A 19,281-nucleotide genomic window follows, 5' to 3' on the forward strand; every position below is an offset into this window, starting at 1 on the left:
ACCAGACAAGACTTGCGTTTAAAAAGGAAACCAAATGTCACTTTTACCACAAACATTTGGTTGTAAAGATTCATTTTTGAATAATTAACCAATTCATCTTGTTAAAATATAATCCAATAAGCACACTTCAGATATTAGCCATGTGAATTCAAACCAAAATACCACTGCGTGCAGCTCCAGCCTGCGGCAATGTTCACAGTGGTACGAATCCTGGCGATAGGGGAGGTGTTTGGACATCAGACCCAGGGCAGCAGTGGCAAATGCAGCACTGATGAGGTGCAGCACCAGCATACATTTGACCTGTTGTGCACAATTGTAAGAAAGCAGGAAGCCATTTAAGCAAGGAAGGACAGAGACACAGAGCTTTATTTTTGGTAAAAACGAAGGGTTTCCGCGTGTGTTTCTGTGTCTAAGGGGAAGGTGGTTGTGGGCTGATTTACAAAGGCTACTCATTTCATAGCCTTGGCCAAACTCCACGCCCCTTTAGAAACTGCTAATCTCTTGGTTATGCACATTTTTCAAAACTAATGAATAGCATTGTTTGTCATCTAACCCTTACAATAACAGCGGACATGAGATCTGCTAGACAAGACAGGGATATGTGAGGTTTAACTCACCCAAAACAGAGAAGGTTTTCTTCCACAGTGGACCAGCACTGAACCAGATAAAGTCACCTGGGGGGGGTTATATTACATTTTAGTTATATCATTTCAATACGATTATTACTGTGTATGTATTATTCCTGTTTAATTGACCTGTATGACAACGACGAGGAAAAGGGCCACATCTCCTGTAAAGTGGACCTCGTGGATCTGGAGGACAGAGGCACTGAGACAGAGAATCAAAGCAGCAATGATGATTTGGATTGCCTGAAAGAAAAAGAAGATAAAGTTAAGATAAAATTGGTTCATAGGACTACCTCTCAGAACTCTTTCTTCAGTATATTTAACATGTAGGTTAGCAAACCACATTATCCAGGAGCCCTCCCACCTTGAGTATATGGTATATAGTATATAGTCACAAGACTCAGCCCCAGAACAGCAGCAGACAAAGAAACTAGTCAGAAAACCACTGGCAGGGCTCAGACCTCCACCAAGCTGCTCATGTCCACACATATTCTGACTTGCACCCGAAATTTCTCTACCAGGAACCACTAGAAATGAGCCTGACTGTCGCAATACAACACATTCAGTAAAACAGCCACAACAGGCTGCAACAGAAGATGAGAGGTCTCCATCATGGACTTTACCAGTGCACACTAGGAACAAGTAGTAAGGATCAAAACTCTAATAAATAAAAGCACAAGAAGAACTCAAAGATGGCAGAAGTGACTACAAGTGTCAACCAAACAAGTTTTTTGTTTGACAACTTCTGTAATTGCAGGCAGGAATTAATCACATGACTCCTGTGCCGGTTGCTCCTTATTGGCTGCCCATTTAATCCAGAATAGATGTTAAACTACTTCTCTTGACCTACAAGGTCACCAGAGGCCATGCTCCATCCTCCCTGGAGAAGCTAACAGCATCATCAGTTTTAGGCCTACATGCTAAGGACAACAGTTACACACGCCTGCCCTATTTATGGATACTAATGTATATTGATTGAATGTACATCTGAAGTTGTCGTTAATATGATATGAGGGAGGAGCTTCAATTGAAGTGCCGAGTCCCATTTGGACTGCTGCATCATCTCACTTTGACGTTCTTCTCCTGAACCGGGAGATGATGCTGGCTGTGTGAATGCTGGAAGCAGGCGGGCCCCTGACTGCTGACTCATCTGTTCTTGGCTCACCCCAGAGTTTTGGGCTCCATTTTGAAGAGAGACTGCAGCTGGCCAGGGGAGAGGTTCCTGGCTGCAGGCTCCGTGAGGTCTTGTCTTCGGCAGCCATCCTAAGGACACAGGCACGTTTGCACGTGTAAACGAGAAGAAAATAACTGTCCAGGAGAAAATTGCCACAACATGTGTGTGGTGTGTGTTGTGTGTGTGTGTGTGTGTGTGTGTGTGTGTGTGTGCATCAAGAATTCCTGAGTCACAGGAGGGAAGGTTTATGTTTTATTTAATGAGATCTGAGATTTAACATCTTTAGGGTCAATATTTATGGTACTATTCATCTATTTTACATCTTTAATTTGTTTATATTTCCATATGTTGTTCGCGCACTTCTTCGACTCCGCATTCCCAAATGTCCTGTCTGGTTAAGTCAGCAGCTATTACTCAATCATCAATAAAACAATACATTTTGCAGAATTCCGATGGTGAGTTTGTCCCATAGATCGATAATAGTCGATTTGCATGCGCGTCCACATTCTGTGCCTGTGCTGTTCTGAGGAAAAGCAGAGAACATCGGGACCTACCTGCAGTCGGTCCGGCCCGGTTGAGCTCGATGTTCGGTCAGAGTGGAGACTGCGGCAGGTTCGCTGCAGGTCTGCAGCACTGCAGCGGTGACTTTCCCGAACCTCCGCCCACTGCGGACGGGACAGGAGGCGCATCATCATCATCATCATCCTCATCCTCATCATCATCGTCATTATCATAGATCCAAAACATCTTGCCTTGATTTAGGGACCTACTGCTCCCTCCACACGGTTCGATTACTGTCTGAATTATAAGAAACGAAGCACTGATAATATGAACTCTACTCAGAAGAGGAAATCTTGGACCTTCTTTCTTATCTCGTTTTTTCCATCGGATGAAAGACTCCTACAGAGTTGGACACCTCTTTCACTGCCATGTTGTTCCCCCAGATATGACACTTAAAGATGAATCTTTATTAAGATTGAAATGATTTTTTATTACTCTTTTTTATCGAGTTTGGACTTCATGTAACACCTGGCTAAACGTATATCTGCTATATGCCTTCTCGCCGCTAGATGGCGGCTCTGTCGGGTCTATTCTCTTGAATTGTCATTTTCTCTTTTCTCAGGTTTGTCTCTCTGTCTTGTTATGCTCTGTTCTTCCTCTCTTATTTATATTATGGGCTGTTATCTCACCTAGACCTCCCTCCGAAAGAGATTTGATCTCAAGAGGCTCCCTAAAGAAATAATGCACAAATAAAATACATTGAGAAAAAGAAATGTTCCGATTAGCACTGATGAAATCAATGTGGGAATCAATCAAATGCCAACTAGACACCTACCTGTAGCAGTTCTTTCTATAGTTCTTTTCCATCATGGGCTCACTGTTTTATGGAATATGGAATGTTTTTCTTTTGTCGTTTCTGTTCCTTTTGATGATGTGGCTGTGAAAGAGCTATCGCCACCTTCATAGCCGTACTCTGACCTGCTGACCTCTGACCCCACCGACCCTATGCCTATTCTCTCCTCTACCTATCCTCCCCCTCTACCCAGCTATCCATCAGCAGGAGGGTCCCCCCCACATGAGCCTGGTCCAGCTCAAGGTTTCTTCCTGTTAAAGGGGAGGTTTTCCCTGCCACTGTTGCTTATTGGGGGTCAGACCTGGGATCCTGTAGAGCAGCTGGAGAAAATATGACTGTAACAGTAAATTGACAATAAATAAAGATGAATGGACATGAATTGAAAGATGGCTGGTGTTTTATGTGACCGTGAAGGCAGCACCTTCCTCCTATGAAGCCTCCTGGTCAGCTGAAAACACATGAATTTCCCTACTTCAGTCTAAAAATATTCCTGTATTGTGCAGGAGTCACAGTGTGTCCTTCGGTCTTCCAAACGGGTCCCTGTACCCCTCCATTGTGGCCTCTGGGAGCCAGCGGTCAGCTGTGCTGCACCTGATTTTCTCCATACAGACAGAAATTCTTTACCCTGTGGTGTGAACTTAAAAAAGGGAAGTGGACCAATGAAGCTGCAGAAGACCCAGATGTTTGTTTGAACCGGACCGACTGTAATATTTCCATCATTGCCTCAACAAGCTGTTTCACAAGCTGTGATCATACATCAGCTCCTGCGTCCCATCGGCTCCAGGATAATGGAGAGGGTTGCTGATGTCCAGAAGCCTGTAGCCTCCCCCACCACTGCTCATTGTCTTCGTCATCATTTTCTCAGTTAAATTTAGAAAAAGAAACATGTGAAATCCAGGTGATTCTTCTTATTACGTGCTTTTAAAGGTGCCAGAGTAGGAGTACAGTTCAATATAAAACACAAACACACAAAAAAACATGTGGTGACAGCGACAAGCATTACTACTGTCAAAATAATGGCAAAATACAAACGACATGTCGTCATTTCTGCTGTTTTTTTAGCCAACAGGAACTCAAAATGGCATCAAACAGAAAAAGTGTATTTCTCTTGTCGAATTAGACATTTTATTTTTGATTTGAAAAGCTATGCAAAACGTGATGCAATATTGTGGATGTAAATTATAATATATATATATATATATATAAGAGCCAAAATTAGTACCCCCCCCCAAGATTGGAAAGATGTGATCTGAGACAATGTGATGGTGTTAAATTTAGGGATCAACTTAAGAAGATCAAGTGCGATGAGCAAGAAGAGCAAACCTGTCAGTGGTTTATCATTTCAAAGGTTAATGGTAAAAAAAGTTGCACTATCTGCATGTCGTAAGCCTTCAGGAGGACAAAGATATGCGTCTCTTCCATTTCTTTCTCTTCACAGGAGAATGCAGTTGCATGATGAACCCATCTGGCTGCTCAAAGTGCCGTACTGTTTGGAGGCCAAGGACTGGATTAAATTCCAGAAATGCTTGAAAGAAATGCCCTCACCATCACCGACACCCATATTGCGCAGGATTTCACCGAAGCCTTGGTCTGTTCCAAACCCCTGACAACACAAAGACACAATTCTCTGTCATAAAAAAGAACTACAAACAAATATTCCTTGATATGTATTGATGTTCTCCACAACAGTTGTGATTTTCGTCATGAAGAGCTGATGAAGCGGGCACTGATAAGGGGAGAGATGAATCGTGTTCCTGTTCCATACAGGGAACACCCCCCCCCCCCACCACAGAAGCACGAGCTTCTAGGTTTGACCTTTGGCCTCCTCCCTGCTGGTATTCTACCCTGGAGATGGTGATAAAGTTGAGTTTGCAGCATCACATCGATGAGCCTTTTTCTGAAAGGCAGTTTGTGGCAGATTTCTCAGCTTCTTTTCTCCAGTTCGTCTCCAAGTGGTTCGTACTTATTTATTGCTACACACCAAATTCTAAATTAGCTGATATCGTCCACGAATGCTAACATAACTCTGTGCTCACATCTGATACGCCGTTCGTGTTGACTTGAGAAGAAAGTATGAATTTATGAGATTCCAGAACGATGTTTTTATTGACCCTTTACAGCAGTTGGGTTGTAATCGCCTTCGTCTGGGTCCTTCAGTTAAGCAGTCAGACTCTGGTTGAGATTAAAGTCTCTTTTCCAGAACAATCCAGTGTAGTTACAACACAACTATCCCACACTTTAAACTATGAATAACACAAAGGCAGGCCGATAAAAGAATTGGGTGGGGCTTCTATTCCAGGACATTTCCAGGTTACCAGGTCCATTACCTTGGCCAGATTAGGCAACTGAGAAGACAGAAGACTTCTGAACTCATCCTTCTTCAGCGTGGCACCATTGTCGGCTGAAGCTGAGTGGAACTGGTTGACCAGTGTGCTGATGGCATTTTCCAGGGTGGAATTCTAGAGAGGAAAGGACACAAGATGATCATGTCACACTTGCTCGTGCGTCTTTCGTGGCGATCTGAAATGGCTTGATTCTATGCTGACGTGCACATAAGCTCCAGTCATGACAACTTATTCTTTCTTCATCTTCTTAAGAAAATTCAGTAAACTTTTTCTCTCAGTCTTAGAGATCAGGATTGATTTTGATCTGTTCCAGGGATTTAAGTCTGGTTCATCAGTGAAATCCTTCAATGTTCTGAGCAGAGAACAGCCCAACCATGTTTCTTTAAAAGGCCCTGAGCACATAGAACCCCCCAAATACCCATGTGCTGTCCCAGTCCTGAAGACAAAATTGTCTTCTTGTGTCCACGTGGACAGGACAACTCTCCCAAACCTTTGCAGAGGATCCTCGTGGGCATCCACGCCCTGATCTCACACAGGAGCAACTTCCGGTTGTCTTTGAAACTCACGCAACCAGTCTAAATCCACAGGAACGTGTCCTCTCTCTCTCTCTACATATATACACATATATATGTGTGTGCGTGTGTGTGCACATGTATACATGTAATGAAGAAAGAAACACCGAGGTGACACAAATGCCTCACAAGTATCGTCTGTGAGCAGAACGAGTCCAACACATTCGCCTAAGTGGCTGCATAACTGGTCCGAAAAAACCACCTCGCTCTTTTCATGAAAGAAGAAAGAAAGAAGAAGAAAGAAGAAGAAAGAAAGAAAGAAAGAAAGAAAGAAAGAAAGAAAGAAAGAAGAGAAAGATGAGACGTCACCAAGTCAGCTGGAGAACAGAAAAATGAGCACAATGATAGATAGATAGATAGATAGATAGATAGATAGATAGATAGATAGATAGATAGATAGATACGATAGATAGACAGACAGACAGACCAGACAGACAGATCCGGATTTGAGGAGAAGAAAAACTGCTCTGAAGTTCTTGAACCCTGGAGAAATCTGAGTGCTTCAAAGTTCCAAAAAGCCACAGCAGATTGAGCAAGTCGAGCTGGACTCTCAGCTGCGGGCTTCTTCTTCTTCTTTTAGCAGCGGATTAGGGATGGTTTCTTACCTGCGTCATTTTTGCGGGTCTCTGCTAGACTTGCGGATGTCGCCTCTGTGGCCCTGCTCAGAAAATGCCAGCCTTCCGGGATCCTCCCTGTCAGCCAGCCTTCAGCTCAGGAGAACAGATCTGGGAAGAGAAGCCGAAGACGGAGAAACGTCACGGCGCCAGGACCAATGGAGCTGCTGGTATTCAAACTGGGCCAGAGCTGGAGGGCTGGAGCTGCCACAGGAATGCGGGAAAGCTGTTCCGCCTCCACACGCTCTTTTTGCGCAACAGCTGCTGCGTGTCGGGCTGGAGATCCGCTGTCAGACCTGCTTCTCTGCCCATTTCCCGAAGCTCAGCTCGGATACTGACAGACACAAACTGTGTTTGATCCTATCACAAACAGAAGGAAACCAGTAACATCACGGTGTTGGACTGGTTTATAGTGAGGAGTTGTTGTTGGAAACGCAACAATGACAGAGGAGAGCACATCAGGATTCCATCCCAGCTGCTGCTTCCGGATGTGACAAGCACAGACACACAGGACCGACCTCCACCTCAGCTCAGTTCTCGGTCACCTTTATGTACACTGGGATGGACAGAGGTGCAATAGATGCCAGAACAAATGAGGAATTAAGAGTTGATTTAGATGAGAAGGGTGAAGGGCCAATAGGGAACCAAAATAGAGAAGCCACTGGACTAATGAGATCTCTCTTCCTGGTTCTCGTCAGCATCCGAGCAGATGTAGGGGCTCTGAGGACCGTTTCTGGTGGAGCTCAAAAGGTGCTGAATGGGTGTCCAAAGACAGATGGAACCAAACACAAGGGTTCGCTGTGGTGCTACTGGGGGCCACGTTGATGCCTGGGCCGGGGTGTAGCTCAAGTCTGTCTGGGACTGGACTGAGAAGGGGCGGGATCTCGGTTCAAGCCCCGGTGAGGACAAAACGTGAAAGGTGTTCTGTGATGGGGAATGGTGCCCTTGAGCGAGGTACCAAACCCACAAATGCTCCCACAAGGCCCTGCCTTCGCCCGTATGTGCACCTTCCGTGTGACCCTGAAAGGGACAAAGAAATAAGTTCAAGCAGGTTATGAAAGGTGCTGAATGTGGGCTGTTTCTTTTTAATCTGTTTCTTTCCTTCTCTGGCTTCCTTGTTTGGGTTTGAAGTGTTGTGAAAAAAGGCTGAGGAGATGTAACTTGTATTGTTCTTTATTTCAGAAAGGTCACATGATGGTGAAGGCCGTGGACTCTACCAAGAGCTCAAGCACTTCCAGCTGTACGTCTATATCTGCTTCAGCCTTGTAATTTAATAAAATGGAGTGACCGCACTACGAGTCATCAATGATCTATGAGTTTAACATTGTTTAGTAGTGATTTTAACAAGAATTTAGAGCAACGATTACTCACGAACCTACACACACAACTGAACAGTTAATCAAGCTCAGTGGTCACCCAAGAACGCGATGTCTTCTTCTCATATCTTTAATGGAGATTGGTGGATTTAGTGTCAAGGTTCTACCAGTGAATTGAACAAAAATATCTCATTCTTCAAAAAAAACAGAGCCATCGTGACTCTAAACTACGAGGCCACAGTGACCTAAAACAATATAGTAATCCAGATCAGAGCTACAGCTGAAGCAGTTTAAAAAAATATGTATATTTCACATTCAGGGTGGACAATTATTCAAACATTTACATTATAGGCTGCTGGACTTCCTTTTGATTGAAGGAATTTTTTAGTCCAAAACTAAAAGATCACTTTTTTCTTCTATTTGGAAAAAAACATCTTCATAAAGTCTGATAGATAAAACATTCTGCAAAACGTAACAAATAAAATTACAATCAAAAGTGTGCTCTGATCTTTGGAAGACCAAAAGTCCTCTTTCCACCAGAATCCAGAACGTCAGCCAAAATTACTCAGTACATATTAATGGCCAGCAGGTGGTGATGGTTCCCGTCACTGTTTTCTGAAGACTTTGCATGAAGAAGTGAAGAAGAACAGGACCAATCAGAGAGCGGATCGTGGGTCACATGACATAGCTGCCAAAGAAAAGGATGCGCCGGTGATAAACTTGTACAAGCAGTTTATCATATGTAAAATTGAGGCTCAAAATTTGAAAATGTTTTTCGTTTTTTACGGTAAATCATGATTTTTTTAAATACACCTGTTCGTAGTATTATTTAGCACATCCCAACCCAACAACTAAATATATACGTTTGGTCCCCCGCACGCGGCGTTGGCTGGTAGTGTTTTGATAAACTACACAATGTAAATGTTGCTGCTAAAGTCTTATTTGTGTTTGATAGAAAGAACAGGTGTCACATTTCTCTACAGTCTCTTGTTTAAACGGCTATTTACGAGTTGCCAAATGACTATATTGATTTACTGTTTGCTGTTCAGTAGGTTTTGATAGAAAAGCTAAAAGTGCTAGTTCCAGTGGAACAAACAGGCGTGGGGGGAGAGGGTAAAGTTTAAAGGGAAATATGACAAGAAATAAGATTAAAATTTTAGAGAGCAGTGATGATGAAGAAGGGATCGTTGATCTTCTAAGGATCAAGACCAAGGTGTGATCTTGAAACCACATGATGTATAGAATAACCTTGTGTGTCTTTATATTGTTCAGCTGGTATCTACTGACTACCCTCAACCTTAACTGCACGGCTATTGCCCAACCTCAGAGGTGTGGATAAATCCCTTTAAAACCTAATGGATTCATGTTTGTTAATGTGCTCTGACCCACAGCCCATCCCAGGTCCTGCTAATCAGATGAATCCAGGCCCAGCCCCATAACCCAACAGCTCTCACTGTAGTTCCCAAGGTACCCTGGAATGTTTACCCTGTACATCTGAGTAAATCTGAATTTTGTTCTGAAAATGCACCCTAACCTGGTCATTTTTAGGGTTGGTAATGAAGCTGCATGTTCAACTGCAGTGCAAGAATCTGCATCAATACCTCAAAGAGTTGAGTCCTGACATTTTGGACAGACTCTACAACCATCCAGCAACATGTCTGGCTGTTTACAGGTATCAAGGCCAAGGCACATGCATGCAGTCGTGTGGTGAGAGCTTTTGTCAATGTTAAGCCGTTTCTGACATCTTTAATTCTCTGCAGAGAACTGCCGTCTCTGGCAAAGAACTTTGTGATGCGAATGCTGTTCCTCGACCAGCCGCTCCCCCAGGCAGCCGTGTCATTATGGGTCAACAAAGACAATCAGAAGTGAGTTATCATTCATGTGGAAAATGGAGACAATTGATATCAGCATAAAATTGAAAGATTTGAAAGATGTTCAGTCATTGTTTTTGATAGAAGCTAATTCTGTTTATCGTGCTATAAATACGTAATGGTAGTTTATTTGCCCTTTTATTATGTTATTTGCAAGTTCAGACAATGCTCACAAATATTATCCTTTTAAAAATCAAATCTGTTATTTTAAGCTTTAGCAGACTGTAGCTTTTATCAGGCAGGGCTTTCCTGATGACAACATTCCAAAAGAAATACACCAGATAAATAATAGTTATCACTACTGTTATAGTAATAATATGAATAATAATAACACTAATAACGATAATAACAAAATCTAGTAGTTGTAGTAGTAGAAGCTCTGCACTTGTATCACATGAGACAGAACCACATCAGTGTTAGCGTCATCTGCTATGTGTGTTCAAGGTGTCATAAAACAGTTTCTTTCTACTCATTATGCACAGAGAGGCATCGTTTAGGGTTATAACACATTCAGTATTAACCTAATAAAAGTGAGGGAAATGCCTCAGAGAGAGAACTTTCAATAAAGCAAATTATTTTCTTTATTTTCTAACCCTAACCCTCCTGACTTGGCTGAATAGGAATTTTTCCAAATCCTGTTCCACCTTTGGTTGTGTCTTGCAGGGATCACGATGAATGTGTGTCGGTGCTGGCAGGACTTCGCCTTTGGCACAGTCAGCATCTGCAAGGAGGTCTACAAGGATACATTTTGAATCCAGTCTTTAAAGATAACCTAAAGATTGCCTTGCTTGGAGGGTAACTCTTCCACCATTTTCTTAGTTTAGAAGCAATTCCTCCCATTATTTACCAGTTGTGCATTTGGATCCAGATGTAGTCAGACTGGTCCGATTTCAGGCCAGCAGTAGAGTTCTGAGATGGAAATGCTGCTCAGAGAGCCGACGCTGTGTTGGCATCTGTGTTGATGACAGGGGCAGAGCATGGGCCGACGAAGGAGGCACTCTGGGTCCAGATCGCCACGCCCGGGACATCGGCAGCCTGGACCGTTACGCCACAGAGCGCTGGGAGGTCATCCTGCATTTCATGGTGGGTTCACCCTGCGCTGCCGTCAGTCAAGACCTGGCGCAGCTGCTGGTTCACGCAGGCCTCATGAAAAGGTACAAATATTATTGTCTTTGTTGTGCAGGAAAGATGTTTGATCTGTTGCTGAACCTGCAACATTAAACTGCTTCTGTAAGATCTCATGGGGCTGATTTCAGTGGTCAAAAGACATTTCACCACAATAGTTGCGGACATAAAAGAGGGAAATGGATACAACTAGATATTAGGCAGGTAAATAATAATTAGGTAGCAGTAAAAATAGAGCAGCAGGAGGGCTGAATTGAAATGATAACAGTCAGTAAACAGTCAGTTTTGTTTCATGACTTACATCTGGCTGTAGAAGGTCAGATCTGCTCTGTATGTTCTGCTCAGTAGAGCATCCAGACATCCACACAGATGTCCAGTAACCTGTCCCACAGATGTCTGTGTGACAGATTTAACAAACCAAACCCTTTGGAAATCTGCGCGCGTGCATGTGTTTGGTCCAGGCTCTTCGCGTGTGCCGCAGTGCTCTGTGCTCTTGTGTTGTAGTGAAGCCGGGGAGCCACCTTACATCACCTCAGCTGGTTTCCAGTTCCTCCTGTTGGACACGGCCTCCCAGCTCTGGTACTTCACCCTCCAGTACCTGAAAACTGCTCAGGTATGTGAGCGGAGCAGCACAGCTTTAGGTTACCGGGTTACCACTTCATCAGGAGAAGGTAATAAAAGCTAAAAGAAGCCCCCTGAGGGATGGCTCAGGAAGCTGTTTTAGCTGTTTTACCGTTCCCTGGAGTCTGAGCGCCTCACTGAACTGAGACGTTCCAATGCTTCACTGATTGTCAATCATTCTGATACAATAACACCGCAAGCAAACATCGGCTTTTAAGTACAGCAGTGACAACTCTTATCATCTCGTTCTGGATGTTTCATCTAGCAGGGCGTTTCCGTGGTAACGATCATATTTGAGATATTGATCAAACCTGCTCATCAGTTCCCTGTTTGCAGGATAATTCCAGTTTCTGTCAGAATCAGACCACTGTTGGGCTCTTTTAAACATTAGCATCCAGTTGTAGCAGGTCACCAGTAGCAACAGAAGGCGGCAGAAACGACTGTGATAGGAAAACAGCCCGTTTAGCACCGACTTGGCTCAGCATTCCGGTACCGTCAAACATGGAATCAGGTTTAACCTGTTTCTTATAGGAAGAAATCGCTCCAATGTCCTGTTTGCTGACAGTCGCAGCTGTCAGACACAAATTTTCAGAATTCTCCAGGTAGCTTAATAACCATGTTTGTGAATCCAGCATGTCCTGAAATCAGGATATGATCGATCAAACCGGGATACTCGGGCCGTGTAAATGCACTGTTTTGAACTTGGGCTCAAAGCTGGAGTTTGCTCTGGGTTTGCTCTCAGAGATCCTCCCTGGCTCCTGTTGCTCTTTTCAAATAGGGATCTCCATCTTCTTGTCTTGTCTTGCAGTCTAGAGGAATGGATCTAGTGGAGATCCTGTCATTCCTGTTCCAGCTTAGTTTCTCTACTCTTGGGAGAGTAAGTGCACATTTGCTAGTTTCCTCTATGCTAGAAGCAGAATGAGAAGGTTTTGGCCTCTGCTCTTTCAGGATTATTCAGTGGAGGGCATGAGCGACTCATTGCTGACCTTCCTGCAGCACTTACGGGAGTTTGGACTTGTCTTTCAGAGAAAGGTGAGCTATTGCCCGGTCAACTTTAGTGGAACCAACACACAAAAATCAAAGCTTTGTCTTGAACGGGGTCATAGAGTAGCTACCCCAGTGAGTGGATAAGTAAAGGTGTGAGTTCATGAGTAGATCAGCAGCAAAGCTTTATCACCGTCATGGATGAGTAAATCTTTATATGCCGTTGATATTGCATCTTCGTGTTAGACATTGTAATATTTCCCATCAGAGGAAGTCTCGGCGCTACTATCCCACCAGACTGGCCATCACACTAGCCACAGGCGACTCCAGCAGCTCCCTGCACACCCCCACAGCCAGCTTGGCCTCAACTCCTGGTTCTGGTGACTCTGGCTTCATCGTGGTAGAAACAAACTACCGCATCTACGCTTACACCAGTAGGTTTAAATGTGACACTCGCTCTTCTAATATCTGCTGCGTGTTTCATCTTGACTGCTGACCGGATGCATTTGACCCCTTCTTGACAGGGTTGGAACTCATTTACCACACTGAAACATTTCAGATCATCACAAAATGTTATTGCAGACAAGCTAGCCATGATCAGAGAGATATTAGAGAGATTAGTAGGGATATATGTGTGTGTATGTGTACAAACACACACACACATTTATATATCTAACAATAAAAGCACACATATACATATACTGGTATGTACACATCAATGGATGGATGATTGTGTATTAATTGTGTTTTGGGTGTCTGTTTTCCACAGATTCAGAACTTCAGATTGCTTTGGTTGCTTTGTTCAGTGAAATGTTGTATCGCTTCCCAAATGTGGTGGTTGCCCAGGTGACCAGGGAGTCAGTACAACAGGCCATAGCCAACGGTATCACTGCTCAGCAGGTACAGTCCTGGGTCACATACAAGGATGTTTTGAGTGTATGTCATGAGTGTAAATGCAACCTTTTTAAATGGAGCGCGTCTGTGCATCGCTACCATCCGTCCCCCTGAAGGTAGTAATGGTCTTTTTCCTGTCAGATTATCCACTTCCTGAGGACGAGGGCTCATCCTGTCATGCTCAGACAGGTCAGAGCTAACCCTTGATCCATCAGTGTTCCGTAATAATGACAAGAGGTTAATATTGTGCATAATAACACGTGTTTGGCCCTTCTCCGTGTCTCCGATTCAGACTCCGTTTCTTCCTCCAACAATAACGGATCAAATCAGACTGTGGGAGCTGGAGCGAGATCGGCTGCAGTTCACAGAAGGTGAGCAAGCCTCCATCCCGCTTTATTTGTGCCCTGCATGAGTGAAATCCCAAGGAAACCCACCACCACCTGGGTGGAAGTAAGGCAGCAGGTTTTTCATCCAGTCACAGCCAACTCCTGGTGGGCTGAGTGTGTTTAGAGGTTCACAAACATCAGCCCCAACTGTCAGTGCTGGAAATGGTAACGTAGTTTCACTTGTACAGCAAGCTGAACCCTGGGACCACAGGTAATAATCATCCATGACCTGACCGCTCGAACCAGCTCCAGATCCGCAGAATCCCAGCAGGTCCCCTTAAAGGCAGCACTAAGTGGTGAACATTCTGAAAAGGGCAGAAATAAATCAAAATAAGCCATTGGACCTCATAATTCCCCTCATCCTCAGCACATCCTGACAGGAAGCAATGAAGTTAATAAGATGTATCATTGAACCCAGCGATAATCAGCTCTGTGCTCGTCCTTTCTGTGTCTCTTCCTGTCCCTGTCTCCAGGAGTGCTCTATAACCAGTTCCTGTCCCAAACGGACTTTGAGGTGCTGAGAGACAGAGCCAAGGTCGGCAGCATTTTAGACTTTTCATAGTTCTATTCAGCATGTCGGTGTGGAAACCTCCTCTAGTTCCTGCTGAACGCTCTCTGAAAGCCGTTGTTCCATGTTTTGCAGAGCTTGGGCTGTCTGGTGTGGCAGGACGCGGCTCACAGGGTCATGGTGGTGACGCTGTGGGGACACAGCGAAGTCAAGAAATTCTGGAAACGACAAAAGTCCCAAATGTAAGCTGAGGACTGGAGGAGCCGAGGACCGCCGCTTCAGACTTTCACACGCTTCTGTGTTGCAACGCGAGAATATAATAAAATTGTTTGTACTGGTTTCAATTTAACTTGTTGGAATAAGTGATGTGGATGTCGTGAATCTGACGATGTAATAAGAACCCATGGTTCTGAATAGATGTGCTCTGAAGAACAGTAGAACCACCCGGCTCCATCGTCTCCAGCAGCTTCACAATGCACGACTCCTCACTGGGAAGAGAAAGTGGGACCACACCACATCTCTCCAGGCTTCCATTCACCTGTGACTGAGAACCTGTCAGAGTTGTAGCACCTTCCTGCTCCAGGCAGAAGTGGTGCTGCCAGAGCTTCTGCTGCGGCTGCTCCCGACCTGTGGAAATATTTTATTTTAATGTTTCTCTTATGTTGATTTACATGTTTTGAAATGGTTCGAGCTTTTCCTTGCTCTGTAATTGACTTGCGTTTGTAAGCCGAGGGTTGGTTCCTGGGCAGCACTTGGCTCATCTAGGGTGATTTTGATGAGGTATAGAAATAAACACAACTTGATTGAGACATCCAGATGTGTGTGCTTGTTTGGGGAGGGCGGGTAGTGCGTGTGTGTGTGTGCGTGTGTTACCCTATTGTATTGTGCCAACTTAGTTTGCAGCCGCGCGCCGGGATAAAACTTTGTGAGTCCAGTTGTTTAAATAAAGTTATCGTTAGGAGCAGCGTGACGAGAGTCCTCCTGACCAGTAGGTGGCGATGACGCGCATTTGAGTTTGCACCAGCTGATTATTTCGAAGAAGAAGAGGAGGATGACGCTTTCATAGAAGAAGAGCAACGTTTTGTGTCGGTTATTAACGCGGTGGAGTTTATTAGGATAGACGATGGAGTTTCCCTTCGATATTAACCAGCTGTTCCCCGAGAGGATCTCCGTCTTAGACCACACGCTTGAGGCAGGTGGTAAATTTGCTGGGAGGTAAGCTGGATCTGTTAGTTTGTCCATCTCAGCTTTACCACAGAGTGACTGACAAAGGAAGGACCCGGATTCGTACTCGCGTCGCACTGTTGCACTGTTTATGTTTGCAGGCCCGACCTTCAGGCTTGTTGTGCTACAGTTATTGATGAACTCGGGAAGGCGTCGGCGAGGGTAAATATAGTTGGAATCCCTTTTCTAATGACACTGATTCTCAGCTCCGGATCTAATGGGATGCCTCACACTGTCATTGGGTTCATAACCGCGACAACCGCTGTAGATTTATTATGTTTGTATTGCTGTTTTTGGCTGATCATTGATGTTGATCATGACTAATGAGTCAATTTTAGTGCAGAACTATGTCATGTCCTGAACAAATTGTTTGTGATGTTGTTATAACATTTATTTCTGGGCATGTTTTCATTTAGAAATTGAAATCCAAGCATTAAGTATTGGTATTTAAACCCATTTTGCTAATTGTGTAATTTGCTGTGCAGGACTTTTCAAAATAAAAGTCTTAGCTCTGTAAGTACTGATGTATTAATAGGATCTTTCCTTTTTATTTGGATTATTTATTTATGCCTTTACATGTTTGATTGGTTGTTCTGCCGATCCACAAAGTCTCTGAAATTCGGTGACTTGGTCACTAAAATGTTCCATTTTGCTGTTTGTCCATCTGTCCAGTTTGTCCCACCTGTCCTGAAGGAGGTCACAGCTTTCAAGAGCAAGCTCTCTTGATTTGATCTGAGTTAAAATAAGTTAATGAAATAATGAAAGTTGGTGCAGTGTTGTTCTTCCACAGGCCCAGCAGCTTCCAGCACCTGTCACAAGTGCATCCAAGATGAAGTCGCAGAGACACCAGCTTTATCTACTAAAAGATGGCGAGAGCAACGGGTCTGTGTGTTTACATCTGTATATCTGCTAAGCATAGATGCCTGGATAGATACATACACTCTGTATTTTATTCTGTTGAGTGTTTTCTGGCAGGTCTATTAATTGTTCTTGCCTTGTATGCAGAGGACGAGGTGTTGTCACAGGATTTCTCAAGATCGGATACAAGAAGTTGTTCCTGCTTGTGAGTCACCACGTCGCTTATTGCTTTGTCCCCAGGATGGTGGTTTGGCTTTCAGATGTTCTGTTTGAAATTCTGGAAGTATGCCCTCTGTCTTGTGTTCAGGATCTCCAGAGTGTTCACGTCGAAGCGGAGCCCCTTTGTGTTCTGGATTTCTACATTGTGGAAAGCCTACAGCGACATGGTTATGGACTAGAGGTCTTTGACTTCATGCTGCAGGTGAACAATTGGGCTTTCCTGCTATAGTGGTTGATGTAGATGAAGTAATTCTGGCTTTGGTGCAGCATTGGTCATGTTCTTGGGTTTCACACCCAGCTTGGAATTATTTTACCAGCAGCTACTGTAGATAAAACAAGCACATTTGGAAAGTGTTAAGTTCTTACTAACCCATCTGTTATGATGCGTCATCACACAAATATGATGAAATCTAGATAAAATCTAATGTGATGCATGTATGTGTACAACTGGGTATTGGCTTTAAAAACGTAGTTAAGGTACGTGGTCAAACGGCAGGAAAAGACAGTTGGATAAGATGAGGATAATAATACCTTCATGTGTTTCAGTGGCTTCTCTTTTCTCTTTGTAGGACAAGAATCTGGACCCAGTTCTGATGGCTTATGACCGGCCATCTCCTAAATTGCTATCCTTCCTAGCAAATCATTACCATTTGACTGAAAATGTTCCTCAGGTACTATTTGTCCACCAGCACAGTTTTGAAAAGGCCATTTTTAATTGAGGGGGGGTGTTCTTCAAAAGGACTCTGATGGCTGACAGACAAGCGGTTTTAGGACATGGCCCTTCATCTTTTGCCAGCAGACACATAGTGCTGGTCATGGATTTGGGCTGGTGTTTTAGTATCAACTTTGACTGACTACAGGCTGCTACACCTGGGGGAGACACCTCCCAGGACAGTCTGGTCAGACACAGTGTGAGGGAGCTGCTCAGTGTAGATGCACAACAGCAGTGTAGAACAATAACACAAGCATGGATGGAGGGATGAGTGGATGGAGGATGATGGATGAGTGGATGGATGATGGATGGATGATGGATGAGTGGATGTTGAATAGATGAGTGGATGTTGGATGGATGATGGATGGATGATGAGTGGATGATGGATGGATGGATGAGTGGATGATGGATGGATGAGTGGATGATGGATGGATGGATGAGTGGATGATGGATGGATGAGTGGATGATGGATGAGTGGATGATGGATGAGTGGATGGAGGATGGATGATGGATGGATGAATGAGTGGATGTTGGATGAATGGAGGATGAGTGGATGTTGGATGAGTGGATGATGGATGAGTGGATGGATGAGTGGATGATCATCAGTAGCCTCATTTTCTCCCTCTCTTACTTTGGGCAGGGTAAATAACTTTGTGGTGTTTAAGAGCTTCTTCCTCAACAGATCAGGTAATATTTTTGCTCTTTTCAGTTGGGTTTTATTGTTTTTGAACATCCTGTCGGAGTACAACGCGGCCTTTCCCTCCGCTTTTATTGCTGTAGTGTCCTGAACAAGTCAGTGTCTGAAGTTGCTTCAGAACTCGGAGCCAGAACCTCCTGGAGCGAAGGCAGTTTATGACAAATACATAAACACAATTTCATATTCTGTCACTTCATCTGCTCACATGGTGAAAACTGGACTGGGACTAGAACCGATTCCATTGGAACAACACAAAGCTATCACATCACTACTTCTGTATTTGTGGAGTAGTTGGTAGCCCAGCAGTTGGTCCAGACCATAATCTTCAGGAACCTACCAGAAGGGGGCTGTAGAGACTTAAGTAAGGGGCCCCTGGCGGCCCAGACCTGCACCAGCAGAACCAGCCTGCTTTTGTTTTGGTTGATCTCAAAAGTTTGGCTGGAACCTTCTTCATTAGCAGATGTGGTAAATGATGCAGAGCCCAAAGGTTTCAGGCTCCGACTTCTGTAAACAAAAAGGCTGCTGTCCGATTACACGCTGCACTTCCTGTTTACCAGAGCTGGACAGCCCAGTCCTACGAAGGCCAGCTCCAGGGTGGACAAAAGCCTGAGGAAAACCCAGCTGGATCACGGCCCCCCTAGGACTGGGCTGTCCATCCCTGCTGTAGACTGACTGACTGACTGACTGACTGACTGACTGACTGACAGCTCTTGGTGTCAGTCATAGTGGTTGTTGTCAGTTGTGTTCCCACTGACGGCGAGTGAAGCCAGAACTGGTTGTGATCACTGGTTCCAGCTGCCGTCACGGCCTCAAGAAGAACGTCAGCTCCTCGTGAGAGTGACGGAGCCGGTCTTCGTCCTCCTGCCTGCTTGGTTTGTCTGGTCACAGCAGCTTTCTGAATGACGTCTCTCTCTGTCTTCTCCCTTTTCTTCATATTTCTGCTCACCCATTCCTTTCGGTTCGTCCCCCTCTCATTGTTCTAATTTGACTCTTCTGATGAAGTTCACTAGGTCCTTGCACTGAAGACTGGGCAGTAATACCTCACTGATTTAGTCTCAGAGATGGAGAAGACATGTTGGAGCTGCTGTTAAAAACAATGGACACTGAGATTCTCTTTGAGTCCTCGCTTTTACCTGCCTGCTTGCCCCTCTGGACACCCATTAAAGTATCTGCCACCACAA

General features: G+C 44.4%; 3 protein-coding genes across 5 annotated transcripts in view; 2 read left to right on the forward strand and 1 right to left on the reverse strand.

The window, feature by feature from the left end:
• Window positions 1-1,811, reverse strand: part of LOC115251846 (uncharacterized) — a 5,587-nt gene extending 3,776 nt beyond the window's left edge. Inside the window, exons 1-5 of the mRNA XM_029845518.1 lie at window positions 1,792-1,811; window positions 1,695-1,731; window positions 756-869; window positions 618-674; window positions 163-300 (exon numbers count right to left, since the gene is read on the reverse strand). Of these exons, the coding sequence (XP_029701378.1) occupies window positions 163-300; window positions 618-674; window positions 756-869; window positions 1,695-1,731; window positions 1,792-1,811 (366 nt within the window). The remainder of the gene's footprint in view (window positions 1-162; window positions 301-617; window positions 675-755; window positions 870-1,694; window positions 1,732-1,791) is intronic.
• Window positions 1,812-8,654: 6,843 nt separating this feature from the next.
• On the forward strand, window positions 8,655-15,204 carry LOC115246479 (general transcription factor IIH subunit 4-like). Of its 2 annotated transcripts, none has more exons than XM_029844974.1 (15): window positions 8,655-8,788; window positions 9,393-9,468; window positions 9,550-9,673; window positions 9,762-9,866; window positions 10,536-10,667; window positions 10,841-11,026; window positions 11,502-11,610; window positions 12,427-12,495; window positions 12,567-12,650; window positions 12,871-13,036; window positions 13,372-13,502; window positions 13,638-13,685; window positions 13,789-13,867; window positions 14,356-14,417; window positions 14,526-15,204. In XM_029844974.1, exons 3-15 carry the CDS (start codon window positions 9,558-9,560, stop codon window positions 14,634-14,636), a joined length of 1,398 nt encoding a protein of 465 aa, XP_029700834.1. In that variant the 5' UTR covers window positions 8,655-8,788; window positions 9,393-9,468; window positions 9,550-9,557; the 3' UTR covers window positions 14,637-15,204. The 2 variants fall into 2 exon arrangements, with proteins under 2 accessions (XP_029700834.1, XP_029700835.1); XM_029844975.1 differs by lacking the exon at window positions 8,655-8,788 and adding an exon at window positions 8,834-9,214.
• Window positions 15,205-15,437: 233 nt separating this feature from the next.
• On the forward strand, window positions 15,438-19,281 carry LOC101074501 (alpha-tubulin N-acetyltransferase 1). Of its 2 annotated transcripts, XM_011609353.2 has the most exons (8): window positions 15,438-15,605; window positions 15,716-15,776; window positions 16,405-16,496; window positions 16,620-16,677; window positions 16,780-16,893; window positions 17,261-17,362; window positions 18,045-18,090; window positions 19,103-19,281. In XM_011609353.2, exons 1-8 carry the CDS (start codon window positions 15,514-15,516, stop codon window positions 19,108-19,110), a joined length of 573 nt encoding a protein of 190 aa, XP_011607655.2. In that variant the 5' UTR covers window positions 15,438-15,513; the 3' UTR covers window positions 19,111-19,281. The 2 variants fall into 2 exon arrangements, with proteins under 2 accessions (XP_011607655.2, XP_029700836.1); XM_029844976.1 differs by having other exon boundaries at window positions 18,045-19,281.

This window comes from Takifugu rubripes, chromosome 12 (assembly GCF_901000725.2).
Source record: "Takifugu rubripes chromosome 12, fTakRub1.2, whole genome shotgun sequence".
In the NCBI taxonomy this organism is placed as follows: domain Eukaryota; kingdom Metazoa; phylum Chordata; class Actinopteri; order Tetraodontiformes; family Tetraodontidae; genus Takifugu; species Takifugu rubripes.